Source organism: Apiospora kogelbergensis (genome assembly GCF_038363985.1).
Source record: "Apiospora kogelbergensis strain CBS 113332 chromosome Unknown utg000003l_segment0_segment0, whole genome shotgun sequence".
NCBI classification, from domain to species: Eukaryota; Fungi; Ascomycota; class Sordariomycetes; order Amphisphaeriales; family Apiosporaceae; genus Apiospora; species Apiospora kogelbergensis.
The window spans coordinates 407,138-424,997 of record NW_027117420.1 but is presented as its reverse complement, the minus strand read 5'-3'; the positions used below and the strand labels follow the sequence as shown (position 1 = coordinate 424,997).

At 56.4% G+C, this 17,860-nt stretch overlaps 6 protein-coding genes across 6 annotated transcripts; all 6 read left to right on the top strand.

Moving 5' to 3' along the window:
• Positions 1-589: 589 nt before the first annotated feature.
• On the top strand, positions 590-2,142 carry PG998_004813 (uncharacterized protein; the record flags this gene model as incomplete). Its single annotated transcript, XM_066871631.1, has 2 exons — positions 590-834; positions 966-2,142. The coding sequence occupies 2 exons, from the start codon at positions 590-592 to the stop codon at positions 2,140-2,142; spliced, it is 1,422 nt and encodes a 473-aa protein (XP_066731728.1).
• An 890-nt stretch (positions 2,143-3,032) lies between these two features.
• Positions 3,033-3,531, top strand: PG998_004812 (uncharacterized protein; the record flags this gene model as incomplete). Its single annotated transcript, XM_066871630.1, has 2 exons — positions 3,033-3,373; positions 3,456-3,531. 2 exons carry the CDS (start codon positions 3,033-3,035, stop codon positions 3,529-3,531), a joined length of 417 nt encoding a protein of 138 aa, XP_066731727.1.
• A 480-nt stretch (positions 3,532-4,011) lies between these two features.
• On the top strand, positions 4,012-5,664 carry PG998_004811 (uncharacterized protein; the record flags this gene model as incomplete). Its single annotated transcript, XM_066871629.1, has 1 exon — positions 4,012-5,664. The coding sequence occupies one exon, from the start codon at positions 4,012-4,014 to the stop codon at positions 5,662-5,664; it is 1,653 nt and encodes a 550-aa protein (XP_066731726.1).
• A 2,171-nt stretch (positions 5,665-7,835) lies between these two features.
• On the top strand, positions 7,836-10,600 carry PG998_004810 (calcium-transporting ATPase; the record flags this gene model as incomplete). Its single annotated transcript, XM_066871628.1, has 3 exons — positions 7,836-8,377; positions 8,465-9,968; positions 10,034-10,600. The coding sequence occupies 3 exons, from the start codon at positions 7,836-7,838 to the stop codon at positions 10,598-10,600; spliced, it is 2,613 nt and encodes an 870-aa protein (XP_066731725.1).
• Positions 10,601-10,619: 19 nt separating this feature from the next.
• PG998_004809 (potassium/sodium eff) lies at positions 10,620-11,215 on the top strand (the record flags this gene model as incomplete). Its single annotated transcript, XM_066871627.1, has 2 exons — positions 10,620-10,738; positions 10,795-11,215. The coding sequence occupies 2 exons, from the start codon at positions 10,620-10,622 to the stop codon at positions 11,213-11,215; spliced, it is 540 nt and encodes a 179-aa protein (XP_066731724.1).
• A 3,967-nt stretch (positions 11,216-15,182) lies between these two features.
• Positions 15,183-17,255, top strand: PG998_004808 (uncharacterized protein; the record flags this gene model as incomplete). Its single annotated transcript, XM_066871626.1, has 2 exons — positions 15,183-15,423; positions 15,652-17,255. The coding sequence occupies 2 exons, from the start codon at positions 15,183-15,185 to the stop codon at positions 17,253-17,255; spliced, it is 1,845 nt and encodes a 614-aa protein (XP_066731723.1).
• Positions 17,256-17,860: the final 605 nt, after the last annotated feature.

Here is a 17,860-nt window from a genome sequence, read left to right as displayed (position 1 = left end):
CACCGACTAGCCTTTCTTCGTCCTCGCGCCGGACGGTCTCTTGTCGCTGGATATGGATTACATACCTGATGGCTGAGGACGGCGTCTTATTCCCGGTGTGGTATCAGGCCGCCAGCATCGTGACCAACAGAGCGGCACAGCAGCTAAACCCCTGTGAAGTTCCTTGACACAGACTTGAGCTAAGCCGTCCCTAGTTCTGTCAGTGTGGTGCCAAATGCCTTAATCCCATGATGTGTAATAATGTCGGATCTTGTTGCTTGTCGCTTGTCGTAACCGACGTGAGATACTATATTGGGACGCTCTTGCAACTAAGTAGCAAGCTAAAGAGTAGCACTCGAATGCTACCCGGCCCGAAGTCATTCGAAGTGGGCTGACGGCGGGAGCGACCCGTAATCGCCCAACAAGCGTTCGATTGCCCCCAGTCCGTCGCCCCCTGCGGCTACACGGCTCGCCTTCGGAAATTGGCACGGCTTGGCAGCTTCTCATGGACCCCCGGTAGTACCGGGCCGATGCAAATAAATGTCCTGGAGAGCGCACTTGCTTGGCTGGGTGCTGAACCCGTGCTGGTGTCCAGCTCTTAGTCTTCGCCATGATGCAGAAATCGCCAATAAATCAGCTGCTTCTCGCCTGGCTTCTGATCTTGGGCGTAGCGTACGCTGACAAGAACACGATTTGCGACTCGATCATCGTCCATTCCCAGGTCGACATCGATTCTGCTATCGGATCAGGGTGCAGTAACATTGACGGCGATGTCGTCCTGGCCAGCGACGCCACCGGCGAGCTATCTCTTGATGGAATCAACTCCATTGCGGGTGCGCTGCGCAACGAGAACGGGTCGCAGGTGACTGCGATCCGCAACCAAAAACATGGCAAATTGACGGACAACTCATACTACGGGAAATGCCCAAGCTGGAGACTGTTAGTTTCAGGAACCTCCTCGCAGTCGGAGACTGGGCTTCTTACAGAACTACCGTGGGCCAGGTGGCCTTTGAAAACCTGGGTGCCCTGTCCAGCCTCGACTTGTATGAGTTGAACATTCTAGGCGAGTTCCACCTCGTCAATTTGCCTCTCCTTAAGAACTTCACGCAGCGGGGTTCCGAATTTGGCTCCAGGCCGCGCACCATTGAGCTCCGCGACATCGGCGTGTCGAACCTGATGGCCATGCGGCTGCTCAATAACGACTACCGCCGATCCAGCCAGGCCGAGTCCGTCACCATTAGCAGCAGCAGTACTGCCGAACACAGCAACTCCTCTCCCCCGGGTGGCCTCCATGAGATCTACATAAGCCACAACTACACAGGGCGCATCGACCTGGACCTGGACGGCGACGCCGACGTGCATATCACCTCCAATTACGTCGACCGCGCCGCCGTGTCCGGCGCGCGCAACCTCTCGATCGGTGCTAGTCACGCGGTCGGTGAGCTTGTGGTGCGGGACAGCCCCCGCCTCACCACCATCAGCCAGAGCTCCGTGGCGAACCTCGACGTGCAGGACTGCCCGGCTTTCGAGCGGTTTCGCTACATCGGCAACTCCTGGTTCGACTGGACTGCGCCGACAGGAAGGCTCGCGGATGCGGTCGCATCTAGAAGCCTGGTGCTGCGCAACCTGACGAGCATGTACCTTCACCCGGACACGACGCACCGAAACAACGCGACGGACATCGACGGCGCTGGCCACGAGGTTTGGTCCAATGGGTACTGCAAGTACGGCGGCGAGTGCGACCGGTATTACCAGGACTCGAGCACGCGCTGCATGGGCAACCTGACGTCGGTGGTGCTCGAGGGCAACATCACCAACGACTTCTTCGAGGACTTCCTGTTTGCCTTCTGGTCCCGCGGCGTGGCCAAGAGCTTCTTCAGCGACGACGCCAAAGCCCGCACCGACATCCGCTGGCATGGACGCGTCACCGAGCGCTTCGAGATCACCTCGACGGACCCGAGCTTCAACTGCACCGCCATGGACGAGCTTCGTGACGTCGGCTTGTTCCCCGGCAAGTACAGCTGCAATGGAAAGACAGCGCCGATGAGTCGGGACGCCTGGGCCGAGGCGGGGAAAAGGAGCAGTGCGGGAGGAAGGAGCGATGAGGTTGTGGGTAGTATGTTGGGGCTTGCAGTGCTCCTGCAGTTGCTTTTATTGTTTTAATGCTTAGGCTACACGTTTACTATTGGCCATGGTTGATTGAGAGAGAGAGAGAGATACCCCTATAATTTGTTTTACGATGATGTACATTATTGCCTGTACCGGGCAATGACACTATGGTATAAAGCACTCTAATACACAGAAGCTGACCTTCATGACCATGCTTACTAGCGATGCCAGGCGTAGACGGTGATCAACTTACGACCACAGTCGATGGAGTGTTTAACGGGGAATGATCAGCATCAACCTGGCCTGGACCGGTATAACTCGAAGGTAGAGGGCTATTTCTAGCCCAATCCCGCTCCTCGGTGCAATTCGAAACGACCGTGGGTGAGTTGGAGAGCGTATCGCTGCTTCGGCTGGTAAACTGTGTCTGCCATCTCCACACGTTGCCACCGAAGCACTGAGGAAACGTCCATGATGCCAAGGCAAATCCTATGTGCTTCTATTTTCGCCATCGTACGCATACGAGGGGAGACACCAGGATGCATAATGCAATGAAACATTGCCTCTTTCAATTCAACCGTATGCCTTTTGTGTTCTGGATATTAAGGAACCGCCCGGCTAAATTAGGCGAGGGACAGCCAGAGGACGGAAAAACACGACGATGCAGAATTTCTCGCTGCAGAACAATATCGAACTCCAATACTCATGTCGATTACTCCAAGATATAATACAACATCGGGAGATTGGGCACAGGCCTCGCGCGCGTCCAAAGCGAACCGAGGGCTGTCGAGTAGCCATATATAGGAGACGGCCCAATCGCTAGCACCGACATGATTACAGCCTTGATCGATACCTCTGTGACAATTGTCTCGTTGAATGTTGCCATATACTCGGCCTCTGACAACATCAATTCTATCCTCATCACAATAAGCCTCATTGCCACCAACATGCTTCCTCAGTTCTCTCTCGGCGTCGTCTTGGCCTACCTGGCGACCGGTGCTCTCGCGGCCGTGAGCCCCGACGGGACCTGCGGCCTGCTCAAGGGCGGGGCCAACAAGGGCTACACGTGCTTCAAGGAGAAGGCGTGCTGCTCGAGCAGCGGCTACTGCGGCGCCGAGGACGCCTACTGCCTCACCTCGGCGGGCTGCCAGGGAAGCTACTCCAACGCCACATCGGCCTGCCGTGCCCCCGTGCCGGGAACCACCATCTCGGTCGACGGGACCTGCGGCTCCAAGGAGGCGGGCAAGTTCGGGTACAAATGCCCCGGAACGGACTGCTGTTCTGCCGCGTAAGTTTCCCTTCTCTATCACCGGCTAAGGTGTATGGCAAATGAAACACAGTTGACTGATTGCTTCTGGTCTGGGTGGCAGTGGATGGTGTGGGAATACCAATGATCATTGTTCGGCGGCGACTGGCTGCCAGGCGGGTTTTGGGACATGCAAGTAGTAGTAGTGCGACAGGGCAGACAGTGCGACAGGGCAGACAGGCTGCCCCTCAACCATAGTCTCCGTGGCGGCCAGCGAGTGCGCTCGACCCATCTGATCTGAAAATAGAAGTATTTGACCTTGGACCAAATGACGATCGTGCCTTGCAATCCATCATAGTCAGGAACATGCGTTGGTGGTGTCGCGCCAATGCCGTCTTTCACTCACAATTACTCGCGTCAAGAGGGCCTGAGTTGTTGCCTTGGCCAAAACGATTGTCGGTAGCCGCGATCGGACTTGGCATCTACATACAGCATGCCTGCTCGGGCCCGGATTTGCATTTGTTCTGCCTTTCCCCAAGTTTGATTGGAGATCCAAACAACACAGATTATAGACCATAGATGCCGATGCAGGGAAATAAAGCCTTCTTCCTGATCTCCATACAGCTGCCCTGATAACCTTCCCCTGTTCACATCATCCATCGCCGATTTGCTTGGCAAATATGGGTCACTCTCCCCTTCCTGCTATATTCCACAATGGCCGCTTCTTCACAAGCCAAGGCACCAACGGCCGTGCCCATGCCTTCGCCGAATGCATCGTGACGGATGCTACGGGAAGAATTACGCATGTAGGGTCGTTGGGCGACCTCGAGGTGGCACAGGCCCAGGACGCGGGGGCAGTGCGACACGATATGCAGGGCCATGTGGTACTACCTGGCTTCATCGAGGGACACATGCATCTCCTGCGTCTAGGCCAGTCCTTACAGAACGTAGCGTTGGATGGTTGCAAGGACCTACAGGGCATCCGGGACACCATCCGGCAGTATGCCCGCGCCCATCCGGACGTCCCACGGATATGCTGCAAGGGTTGGATGTACGCCATGACGGGTGGAGAGGCGTCGACAAGCCTGTTGGACGACCTGGATCCCCGGCCTATTTACATTGACGAGAAGAGCCTACACTCGACGTGGTGCAACACAGCCGCTGTGGAGGAAATGGGCTTGCAGGACATGTCGGATCCACAAGGTGGAAAGATACATCGCGATGCCTCGGGAAAGCCTACCGGCGTCTTAGCTGAGTCGGCCGTCATGCTTGTAGTGTGGCCTCACCTTGCCAAGGCCGCATCGATGGAGGAGAAGCTATCAGCACTGCGAGGGGCAATCGCATCTTACACTAGCGAAGGCTACACCGGCGCCGTGGATATGGCCTTCGATGAGAACATGCTGGAGGCCGTGCGGGTTTTGCGCCAACAAGAAGAGAAGCTGCCCATCCGACTGGCAGCGCACTGGCTCATTACACCGCGTACGTCAAAGGCAGAGAACTTGGCCCAAGTGGATCGGGCCATAGAGCTGTGGAAGGAGTTCAAGAATGAGTCCGACTTCCGCATTGCCGGCATTAAGATCATTTGCGACGGCATTATCGACGCTTGCACCGCGGCACTGACGGAGCCCTATTCGGCCAACGGCGTCGACTGCGGCCCCCTATGGACCGTCGACGACATCGTGCCCGTGGTCCAAAGGGCCGACCAAGCGGGGCTGCAGTGCGCCCTGCACGCCATCGGCGACCTCGCCATCCGCACCGCCATCGACGCTTTGGAACAAGGCACCACCGCAGGCGGGAAGCGGCACCGGATCGAGCACCTCGAGTTGGCCAGGCCGGAGGATGCGGCACGGCTCGGCAAGCTGGGCATCACGGCGTCGGTGCAGCCCGTGCACGCGGACCCGGCCATCCTCAAGGCGTGGCCGCGGCTCCTGGGTGAGGACCGCTGCGGCCGAGCGTTCGCCTACAAGGAGTTTGCCGACGGCGGCGCGGTGCTGGCGCTGGGTTGCGACGCGCCGACGGCTCCCCATGCCGCGCTCCAAAACATATACATCGCGGCCACACGCCGCTCAGCGCGCGACCCGGCCCTAGGAGAGACGCCCATGATGAACCCGCACTTCGCCCTCGAGCTGGCGGCGGCGGTTGCGGCGGCGACGGCGGGGTCGGCGTACAGCTGTTACCTGGACCAGTGGGCGGGCAAGCTGGAGGTGGGACTCTCGGCGGACTTGGCCGTCGTGGACATGGAGTGGGATGCGGAGAAGCTGCTGGAGGCCAAGGTCAAGCAGACTTGGTTCCAGGGGGTCAAGGTGTACGACGCAGCGGCCGCCTCAGCATGAGTGGATAGTCACAACCGCCCACACGTCTTGCCTGCATAGAAGAGCCGATTCTGAGAACGGCGTTGCTTGCTACATGAATACTCCGGACTTGCCAACATGTACATACGTACCTATTTACTTGGATAGCTCAAATGGCAACACTATTGCTGATCAGAATCGGACGATTGTCTCGGTCACACACCGAGACAAACACCTACAAGTAATCAATAAGCCCGATCATCCAACCAAGCCCAAACTGCCATGGAATGACCAAGGCTTGGAAACAAGGGCCATTCTCGCACCTCACTGGCTTATCACCAACACTAGCCTGCTGCATGAGCCTCCCTCGCGTATGCACTTTTTAGGGTCTGGACCTGCCCATTGCGGTCGAGGGGACATATGGGAAAACATGCACCCCCAGAATGACTCTCCGTATGTGCATGGAGGCTGGTGTGGAGGAGGGGTTTGCTCGATGCCCCGGATCCGTCGCGGAAGACCGATACGTCCGACTTTGGATGGGCAATGGCCCCCCACTGTCGGAGCGCCTCGCGGCCGGTTGCTCTCCTACCAGCCCCTTATCTGCCTTGAGCATAGACACCCAGAAAGAAAGCATCAGATTATGCGGGTGGTGTACGATGGGACATTATTGGCCTGGCGATGGCTTTCCTTCATCGAGAGATAATTACTCCATCTTGACAAAGACGCATACATACATTACATGTATATGCACCTCTTCTATCACGCGATGACCCCCCAACGTGTACCGGGCTGATTTGTCAGTTTCTTGATCCAGGGGAAGCAAAGGATAGCATTCGTACAAGACATTTCCCCTCCTCGTCGGCAGAACCAAGGCGGACGACGATGCTGCAATTAAGTTATCCTGCCTCACTACCAAGAAAACCAGTCCACAATAAACGAATGACAAGCCTTTGTCGTCAAGCAATCACCGTTGGCCTCCGTCTCAACAGCACATCATCACATTGGCAGAAAACAAAACAGGAAAATGGGGCCGGGGCCAAAAGAATGGGAATTGAGCCGCCAAGCGGCGCCGTGGTGGATTCGCACTCGTCGGCCAAGCACCAAGGGAAACCAGAGTGCGGGGGCGCTGGAATACGGGGGATACAGAGGCACTGCCCACTGCCCGCCCAGGAGCGTACGTAGATGCATTTCATACCGGCCATGCTGCGATGCGACTTGAATGACTCCCATAGTTGACGAGAGAGCGATTTCTGCACCTTCGCGATTCAGCTGGGTGGTCCGTCCGTGTCCACGTCCAGGTGTTGGGACGGAGTTGGGTGCTTGGGTGCTTGGGTGCCTGCCTAAGCGACGGGGGAAGGTTTGGTTAGTGGTGGGTTGGGGGAGCCGGGTTCTGGCCGGGGAAGTATCACTTGTCCATCCTATCTTTATTCCCATCGCGACTTCGGTTCCAAGCAACGACTATTGGTTTGGCACAAAAGCTTGGGCATGTAACCATAAACCGGCGGAAACATACAGACGGGATGGAATGGCCAAAGGCATGTAGAAAGTTGGCCTGTCGAGTCAGAGTGTTGGAAAGTTCCACCGGGCAGCACAGCTATTCACCATTCTCAGCCATCGCCATCGCCATCGCCCTCTCTTGCCAGAGCCCCGTACCATATCGCCTCACAATTGAATTGGCCGCATCATGATGGAGTAACGGGACATGGAGGCTTGACGACGACTTGACCACGATTGGAATCCCTCCTGACCTTTGCGCCTCTCCAAGAAACCCCGGAGGTTCTAGCGCCGCTTGGCAGTTGCTTGGAACTTGACCGTCGCTTCTGTTTCGCCTCGCTGCCACGGTTCACCCGCACGCCCTCCCTCCCTGCAGCATGTAGCCCATTGCAAGCCGCATTCTTGCTGATGACGCAGCACCAATGAGAGCAGTCCCATCTCGCCGCTCTTCTGCTTTCCCCCTCGATACACATGGGACGACGTACCTTGGCATCACATTGGCAGCCAGCCACATGATGAGCTCCCCAACTCGGCGGGAATTCCCATTATATTTAGACCGTCCCCGGGTCGGACTTCGACGATTACGCCTATCCCGTTCCATCCTCTCTCACCTCTGACTTCTCCTTGTCTATTTCTTCCCTCTTCTCTTCTTATCACAGTCATCCTTCGTCTAGGAAATTCAAACCACAGGCATCAGGCTGTGTTGCAGTCATACGTGAATGGGTGAAACCGACCAAATCATTGTCGAGGAGTCGACTGAACCTCCTATATGTGGTTTAACCAATGCCACGTCCTCTCCCGCTGGTCGCCCTAGCCAGCAAGACCCAACAACCCTAAACACCCGGGACCCGAGCCACCTTACCGGTGTCGGCGCCCCGTCGCCCCTGACAGAGAAGGGATCTGTCTCCACCGGCGGCACCATCACCACCACCACCGGCCTTCACAAGCCGTCCCTGTCTTTGTCGAATGAAGCTCCCCAGAAACACCCCCACACCTTTTCGCTTGCCGAGTTAGAGACGGCCTTCGGCACCAGCTTTGGCTATGGGCTCACCGGCGCCGAAGCGGCTCGTCGCCTGGGCCAAGATGGGCCGAACTCGGTTAAGGGAGCTAAAGGGCTATCCGTGTGGGAGATTCTCTTAAGACAGGTGTCCAACAGCTTGACTGTAGTACTCTTCATTGTCATGGCATTGTCCTTTGCCATAAAAGACTTCATCGAGGGTGGTGTCATCGCCGCCGTCATTCTGCTCAACATTGTCGTCGGGTCAGTTTTTACTCTCCTTTAGAGCTCTTTATCGAGAACCCAACTTGCAAACAATGACTTGCGCTAATGACAATATCGAGTGCCTAGACTCATCCAAGACTACCGTGCAGAGCAGACGATCCAGTCTCTCTATGCGCTGTCCGCTCCTACCTGTAAAGTAATCCGCCAGCAGCAGATCGAATCGATCAAGGCTGCGGACCTGGTACGGGGCGACATCGTCGTCCTCAACGTCGGCGACATTGTGCCCGCGGACCTGCGCCTCATCGATGGGTTGAACCTGTCGACAGATGAGGCCTTGCTCACAGGGGAATCCCTCCCCATCAGCAAGCACCCCGAGGTCGTTCTTAAGGAGGTGGACGTCCCACTGGGTGACCGCATCAACATGCTCTATTCGGCTAGCACCGTCACGCGCGGCCGCGGAACCGGCCTTGTTGTGGCCACGGGAATGACCACTGAGGTCGGCAAGATCGCCGAGATGCTCCGTGCCAATCCTAGGGCGAAGACGGGGCTGTCGGGTCCCGCCCGCTTGCTTCACCGGTTCAAAAATGGCCTCCGTAGCATACTGGGCCTCGAGGGAACCCCGCTTCAGGTGAAGCTCAGCAAGTTTGCGCTGCTCCTATTCGGTCTCGCAATCCTTTTGGCTATTATTGTATTCTCGGTGAGCCTGTGGGACGTCGATGACGAGGTGCTTATCTATGGCATCTGCGTCGGCGTCGCGGTGATCCCCGAGTCGCTTATCGCGGTCTTGACGATCAGCATGGCCGTCGGCACCAAGGCCATGGCAAAAGGCAACGTTATCGTCCGCAAGCTCTCGGCGCTTGAGGCTGTCGGCGGCGTCACCAATATTTGTTCTGACAAGACGGGCACCCTCACCCAGGGCAAGATGATCACCCGCAAGATCTGGCTCCGTGGTGGCAGCCTTAGCGCCACTGTTAACGACTGCACTCACTCGTTCGACCCCTCGAGCGGCGCCGTCGTCTGGAATAACCCTAATAAAGAAGAAACCCTCTCGCGGCCTCCTTCGTCCGTCTCGCGACTGCCCGACGGCGCAAGGACCTTTGTCGAGTGTATATCTCTCTGCAACAACTCTACCGTGACGGACTGCAAGTCTGCAGCCGCCACTGATGACGGGGGCGAGACCTCCACCATATCCACCTCGGCACCCGCCGCCTGGACTGCTGTGGGCGAGCCGACCGAGATCGCCCTGAACGTGTTCGCCATGCGTTTCGGCCTGAGTAAATTTACCGTCTCGCACTCCAAGGCGTCCGCCCTTCTCGCCGAGTTCCCCTTTGACTCGTCGTGTAAGCGCATGAGCGTTGTATATGGACAGCCCCGCGGCCAGACCGTCGACATCTACACCAAGGGCGCCCTCGAGGCGCTCCTCCCCCACCTCAACGTAACGGAGGCAGAAAAGGAGGAGTTGACGACCAAAGCCGAGTCGCTAGCCGCCGAAGGCCTTCGTGTACTCTGTATCGCTCACCGGACCGCCCCCCTTTCTGATGAATTCGTCAAGGAGCGCGACTTCGCCGAGAGTGACTTGACTCCTCTCGGCCTAGCTGGTCTCTACGACCCCCACGTGTCGAGACTGCCGGTGCTGTGCGAAAGTGCAAGCGGGCCGGCATCTCGGTTCATATGCTGACAGGCGACCATATCAAGACGGCCACGGCCATCGCCCATGAAGTCGGCATCCTCGGGGAACACCTTACGTCCGCAGAAGCCGCGCACGCCACCATGCCGGCCAGCACGTTCGACGCTCTGAGCGAGGCTGAGATCGACGCCTTGAGTAGTCTTCCGCTCGTGCTGGCCCGGTGTAGCCCCGCCACGAAAGTCCGCATGGTCGAGGCCATGCACCGTCGCGGCGCCTTCTGCGTCATGACTGGCGACGGCGTCAACGACTCGCCGGCCCTGAAGAAGTCGGACGTGGGCATCGCCATGGGCCTCAACGGTAGCGACGTTGCCAAGGAGGCGGCCGATATGGTCCTTACAGACGACAACTTCTCTTCTATTGTGACCGCCGTGGAAGAAGGGCGGCGACTCTTCGACAATATCCAGAAGTTTCTCCTGCACCTGCTCGTCTCCAACATCGCCCAGGTCTTCCTGCTACTGATCGGCCTCTCGTTCAAGGACGCGCAGGGCGAATCAATTTTTTCCCTTGTCGCCCATCGAGATCCTCTGGGCCAACCTAATCACGTCGTCGTTCCTGGCGCTGGGTCTGGGTCTTGAGGAGGCGCAGCCTGACATCATGATCCGGCCGCCGCACAGCCTGCGAGTTGGCGTCTTCACCTGGGAGATCATCGCCGACAAGATGGCGTACGGCTTCTTTATGGGTGCTTTGTGCTTGGCCTCGTTTACGTCGGTCGCGTACGGGCTCAGTATGAACCCCCACCCTTCGGCGCTGGGCCAACACTGCAACTCAGACTATTCTGCGGGTTGCGATGTCGTCTACAGGGCGCGCGCGACTACGTTCGCCACGCTCAGCTTCCTGTTGCTGGTGACAGCATGGGAGGTGAAGCACTTCACGCGCTCGCTGTTCGCCATGAACCCCGAGATCTACGGCAAGGGCCCTTTGCCGTGTTCAAGACGGTCTACCGCAACCGGTTCCTCTTCGGCGCCGTCATGGCCGGGTTCGTGATCACGTTCCCCGTCGTGTACTTGCCCGTCATCAACCGGCTGGTCTTCAAGCACGAGGCGATCGGGCGCGAGTGGGGCGTCGTTGTTGCTTGTGTGCTGGTGTACTTGGCCCTGATCGAGGTGTGGAAGGCGGGCAAGCGTCGGTTGGGAGTCGGGGTGCCAGCCTATGCGACGCCACATGATGTAACAGCAAACAACGAACCATGATTTGATCGATCGCGAAAAGGGTCTGGTAACTATACAGAAGAGGGGGATTTCAAACTAGTCTCCCTCCTTCTTTCCTGCTCATAGCAAGATGCCGAAATGGTGATATCGGATTTCGTCTGGAGCGGGAATGATCGCTTGTTTACATTCGCTTCGTTGGGACTTACACATGGAAAACGTTGGTGGGCGTGGCGGGGTTGGATGGTTTGGTGGTTTCATTGCTTGGCAACAGACAACAGAACAGAACATTGGACGGTTCTGGGTTGCTTGCGCACTCGTCTTTCACTTCGATACACTCACTTTGTTTTCTCTGCCTACGGCCGTGTCAACAACTAACTCAAAAGTTTCATACATGATATGATATACGTAGATATAGCATTCGTATACTGTCTTCAATCGAGCAAAGCAGTTGACTCGCTTTTACGGAGGTGATTGACCCTGGAACTGGACTTGATAGCCGTTTGTTGGTGTGATGCTGGGAGTTACATAATACCCCAGTGTAAGGAAGTCTTAGGAAACTGATACGCGTCCTAGTATCAGCAGTAATGGTTGGCTGCTCACCCTCCACAGGCGTTGACGGCCCATTCGACGCCGGAGAGCAGCTGCAGGTCAAGCCGGTGGCGGAGGCGTGCATTCCGCACTCCTCTTGCCCTTTATTAGAGTAGAGGGGGGACGTGGGGTGTTAGTTCGGGAGATTTAGCTACAGATCGGTTTCGCTTTGGGGGCGGGCCCAGCATTGGAAATCTAGAGCCTCTGGGCAATCGTGAAAAGTTACCAGAGAGGGGGAAACCGGAGTGTTGGTCTTGGTGCGCAAGCGCTGCTCTCTGGCCTGCAGGCATGGAGGTTGCGAGGTTGCAGGTGACTGATCAGCTTATGGGCTTTGCCTACTAACATGCTGGCGTGGGCGGTTGTTGAAAGGAGGCGAAGGGATGGACGAGTAGAAAGCAGCGCTAGGTGATTTGAAATCCCACCTCGATGGTAACGGTCTGCGGGCGGTCTGCTGGTCTGGAACTCCAGCTTACCCCAATCATGTATGGAGGGAAGGAAGCACGAAGGGAAAGGAACGCCCCCGTCGCGACACCGCACGCTGCAGGTTGTTTGCTACGGCTGCTTGGTGCAAGTGGCAGATCTGGCTGCGCCTGGCCGTTCAAGCCATTCATGATGTTTGGGCGGGCGATCCGAGGGCGTGTGAGGGATTTTTCCCACTTAGGATGGCGGTTGATTTTTATATCCCCCGTCATCTCGTGAACAGGAAACGAGAAAGAGGTCAGTGGGTTGGGATAGCCTCCACCAGACGGAAATAAATGGCGTAATAGTATATGCATATCCAATATACGAAGAGCTAGCAGCCAGGCCTACTAGCAGCACAGTAGATGTTCACTGTGGCAGGCGCTGCTGGTGCTGGTGGTGCTGGTGCTGGGTGCTGAAGGCCCCGCAATGCAAGAACCCCCCACTACCCACCGGCCACCACCTACAGGAAGATAGTGGAAGTTGGAAGAGTCTACGCGAAACAGTCAGTAGCTACCCACTAGCCCACCTGCCCATTCCGACAACCGATAGCCGACCGATAGAAGGATGGACAGCAAAGGAAACAACAACAACAACAACTCGACGCGGGCTTCATGCTTGCTTTGCCCCGTCCTGGCTTGGGCTGCCCCAATCAGAGAGGAAGCTCGACATATCTAACGTATGATGATCATCATGTTTCGTGAAGGGTGAAGATCATGAAGCGTGGACAGAAGCGGCAAGCCGTCTACCGCCCAAGAAGGGACGAAATATATGCATATGATATGTATGCATGTGTGACTCTACATGCACATGCAGCAAGGCGACTTGCGGGCGAACGTGCGAGTGCGTAACTAGGGGAGCATGCCAATTTCCTTGATATCCCGAAGACGCCAGGCAAAAGGCCAGGGTTCAGTACATACATATCTTCCAGCAAAGGGTCCTTCCTGCAGGTTGGGGATAGTCGGCAAGTTAAAGGCGGCGTCCAGAAATCGAGATGTTTTGTGTGTATCAGGTGGGAGGTGGTTCTTGCATTGAGCCGCATGCTTCCCTGCTAGACCAGCTGTGTCGAATGAGGCCCTCGGAAGAGAGAGAGAGATAGGCTAGGCTAGGCTCGGGGGTGCACAGAACGCACTCTGGTAGGTTGACCTGGAAGAACTGGAGGAGAATGGATACCACGTATTAGAAGAGGAAGAGGCGCGGCGGTGAGTGGACTGCAGTCGCAATGAGTGGCCAGCCCCTGGAGATTGCTCACAGCTTAGCTCGGTTGGCTGGTTGGGAGGAGCAGTGCTAGCCTCCCCTCTCTAACAACCCTGGAAAGCTGGAATGGCAACATTGGACTTGTGAATGGCAACACTTGTAGGAACTAGGAACCAGGACTGTCGGTCTCGAGGTTCAATACTGCGGGAACTAGAGCCATAGTAGGCTCGTGGCCCCCAATGTCTGGGATTCTGGAGGGGCGCTGGGAGAGCAGGAGGGGGAAGCTGATATGTGTTTCTTAAGCAAGCAACCACACACAACACGAGACGAGACGACGAGGCTCCCGGGCCGGCGCAGAGACCGAAGCAGCGACAGAGCACCTGCAAGCAGTTTCTGCAGGCAGCACCTGAGCAACAACCCGAGGGGCGAGGGCTGATCTGAGGTTCTGAGGTGAAGTGCCGGCCTGCTGCTTTTGTGGTTTGATGCAGACAGACTATCACTTGCTGGATGAGGGAAGGGCTTGACCTAGTCGCCGAGTCGCAGGAGGTCTGGTGGTCGGTCGGTCGGTCTTAAGCGCTGCTCATCTTCCTTCCCACTTCCTCCTGCCACCTGCTTGTTTACCTACTATGTACATGCTAACGTGGTAGTATTGTCGTGCATTAGCTCCCATGGTGGGGACACACGATAGTCCCAGGCCAGACCGTCGGCAAACTCTGCGATCTCGGTGCACCTGGCCTAAGCTGGGACCGCTGCGAGACCATCACGCGGCAAGCAGGGCTATCTGGGACCATCTTCCAGCATGGGACGGACCATCGTGGGTTGACACATAGCAAGACAGTATGCGCACCCGCCGCCACTAACTGTAGTCGGACTTACGTCACGTTTGGCTTAACCCAATCCATTCACTTTTATCTCCGTCGCAATCAAATCAGGCATGCCACGGACAAGGGTGTGCTATCAAATGATTTACATACTGTACAACTGTATCAAAGAGTCGACCGAAAGACCGAAGAGAGAAGAGGAAAGAAAAAAAAAGAGCTGCCATCCATCTGGGCCCAGCCAGCTAAGGTTAGCAACCGTTTGGGTGTACCAAGAATCGTGCACATTCTGACCGATCTATATAATTGAGACTTGTCCTGCCCTTTTCCCCTAACCCTTCTCTCTTTTCTTTTCTTCAGTGTAAGTGACGAACACGAACAACTTGGGGATATTCTGTCTGTGATCAAGCGCGAAAGAGAAACGAGAGAAACGAGAGAGAGCTATCCGTGTATTTGTTGTTGTATTCCTGTATCTGCAAGCAAGCGTGTGTGCCTGTGTATTTTGGGTGACACAGACAGAGCAACAACCGTCGTGACTAACTGCAGCTCACCAGCCAAAGACCTGCCTCATCTCGATCCCGGTTTTCTGTCGGCATCTGTGGAAAACGAACAAAAGCAGGAAGGACATAACAAGAAGCGAGACGCCCGCGCAATTTCTTTTCACGTCGTCTCGACTGTACATACTTATTGTTATATCTATTCACCTGTTCCTCCGCTGATTCAGCGCGAGTCGGCCTTTTGCTGCATCGACTGAAAAGTCTTCATTCTCGAAGTTCTCTAACATTCAAGGAAATTCCCCCATTGAGAATCCAACTTCCAATCAGGTGTTATTCTCGTTCCCAGACGGGCCCCGTTTTGAGCGCTACGATTGAACATCCAAGTCGCCGAACCAGTCGAAGAACCAGCAGCCACTATACCACCAAGAGGCAACACGACAACGACTTTCCATGTCTCTAGCCCAACATCTCACAGCGCTCGAAGGTGTCGACCGAGAGGAGCCCCTCGACGTCCAGTCTCAGATTGCCGTGGAAGATGAAGACCTCGAGGAGTGCGCGAGCAAGGTAGGCGGCACCTGGCGCCGCGGCAGCTTCGATGCTTTTGCGCCCCCGGAGACGACCGCTCTTCTACCCCTGGACCCTACTACCCCGCATGTCGCCGCTTACAACATCTCAACGGCCAGGCGTATCGGTAAGTTTCACAACCACCACCCTATCCCAACGCTCCCCCAGCCCCCTGCACTGCCTACATGAGGACGCATTGATGTAAAAAGAGATGCACACTCGAAGCAGATGGTGTCCGGTCGAGATCATGGCAGTGTACACAAAACACAAAGCCATGATGGAACAAGACAGGTTCGACATGCCCCAAAAAGTAAAAGCCAAAAGATTGCTAACAGGAACCTTGCGCCATCAACAGCCCAAGTCATCTTCGCCATCATCGCCTGCTGTTTCGCCTCGGGCATCGTCTTTGGCTTCGCCTCGCTGAAGCCCATCCTCATCGCCGAGGGTGTCTACAGCGAGTTGTGCTACCCGAATGAGCAGCAAGTAGGAGGGGTCACCAAGCGAAGCACTGATGGCGACGCGGTCCCCTGTCCCGAGCAGGACCTGCGCCTGAATCTTTTCTTCATCGCCGCCTCCATCACTTGCAACATGTCGTCGCTTCTAGCGGGTGCCGTGCTCGACCGCTTTGGCCGTCGCTGCTGCTACACCGCGTCCGCCATCTTCATGGCCATCGGCTGCGTTCTCATGGGCTATGCCTTCAAGATCCCCGAGTTCGACGGCTACCTCGTCGGCAACATCTTCCTAGCCCTCGGCGGCACCTTTCTGTTCGTGCCCAGCTACCAGCTCGCCAACGCCTTCCCCAAGTACTCGGGCCTGATTGTAGCCGTCATCACTGGCGCCTTCGACGCGTCAGCCGCCGTCTTCTTGTTTTACCGTCTAGCCTGGGAGGCGTCGGGCGGTTCGTTCGAGCCCTCGCAGTTCTTCTTCCTGTATTTGGTTGTACCCTTCGGCATTCTAATCGGCGAATACACCATCATGCCCGCCGGTCCTTACCACTCAACCCCTCAGCTGGAGCACAAGCTCGAGAAGGTCCAGGACCCGATGCGCGACTTCCACGAGTCGGACGAGGATATGAGCGACGGCGAACTGTACCGTGTGCGCAGCCTGCGGGCGGACAAGCGCCGCGCCAAGCTCGACCGCATCGAGCAGGTGTTTGGCGACCGCGAGGAGCGCGAAGAGCGCGCCCGCGAAATCGAGGACCGCCACAATGCCGCCGGCATCTGGGGTGTTCTGCACGGCCTGCCCGCGCACAGGCAGATGCTGACTCCCTGGTTCGTGCTAATCCTCTTGCTCACGGTCTTGCAAATGCTGCGCATGAACTACTTCATTGCGACCATCCGCTCCCAGTACCGTTATATGCTGGGTTCCGACGATGTCGCCGAGGCCATTAACCACTTCTTCGATATCGCGTTGCCCATCGGCGGCATTGCTGCCACCCCCTTTATTGGGCTCCTCCTGAACAACATGAGCGTCGCAACCATGCTGCTCGTGCTGAGCGCCTACATCGCCGTTATTGGCGTTCTGAACTGCCTACCCTTCGTCTGGGCCGGCTACGCTACCGTCATCTGCTTCGTCCTGTTCCGCCCCCTGTACTACTCGGCGGTCAGCGACTACGCCACCAAGGTCTTCGGTTTCGCCACGTTCGGCAGAATCTACGGTATGCTGACGTGCTTGTCGGGCGTCGTCAATTTCTCCCAGTCCGGCATCGACGCCCTGACCCACGGCCCCCTGCACGGAGACCCGACCCCGGTGAACATCTTCATGGGCGTCTTAGGCTCCATGATCGCCGTCGTGCTGGCGGCATTCGTATACATCCGCAGCCGCCAGTACGAGGCCTCGCTCGTCGTGCCCGAGGAGGAGCCCAGCCGGTTCCCCGACCAGCGTCTGCCTCTCATCCGCGAGTTGACGGCTGAATATGGAACTATGCCTGGCCGCGCTCCAGCGCCGCGCGACGACTAAACTTTGATTTGGCAAAGGGGAAGAGATGCCGCTTTGTGCTATTTTCTTCATACATCTATGGAGTCCAGTGCCATGAAAGAGGGAAATGAAAGGAAGGGGATGATAGATGTGGCTTTGGCCGATAAAGCCAAAGATTTGATTTCAAGGCGTTAACTTTGGCGGTGTCACCGGCGTCGGATTCAATGATGACTGAGCTATGATCTCATGATGGGTTTTTTGTAAGGCGTTTTGGGTGTTACTATACTGGGAACGACAAGACTTATTATGTCATGATGAATTGCATGAGAATAATGCAAACACAAGAATAATAAACAAAATAAAATACAACACTTTGAATTATCATCAATAACTGCTTTCCCTATACCTCATCCTACATCCAGCTTGTCTGTTGCCCATGGCATTTCTGCATAGTCTGAACCAAATCCCGTGGAACAACCAACTGCCTGCCTCACTGCCTGCCGCGTGCCGCAGACTCTGGCTTAGGGCGGGGTCGGTCCGTCCCGTTGGTGCATTCCGAAGTCACGAATGGTGGCTGGCTGAGATGTCTCACTTTGAAATCTCACCCAGCCTATCGGGAACATGGAAACATCCAATAATCGCATGCG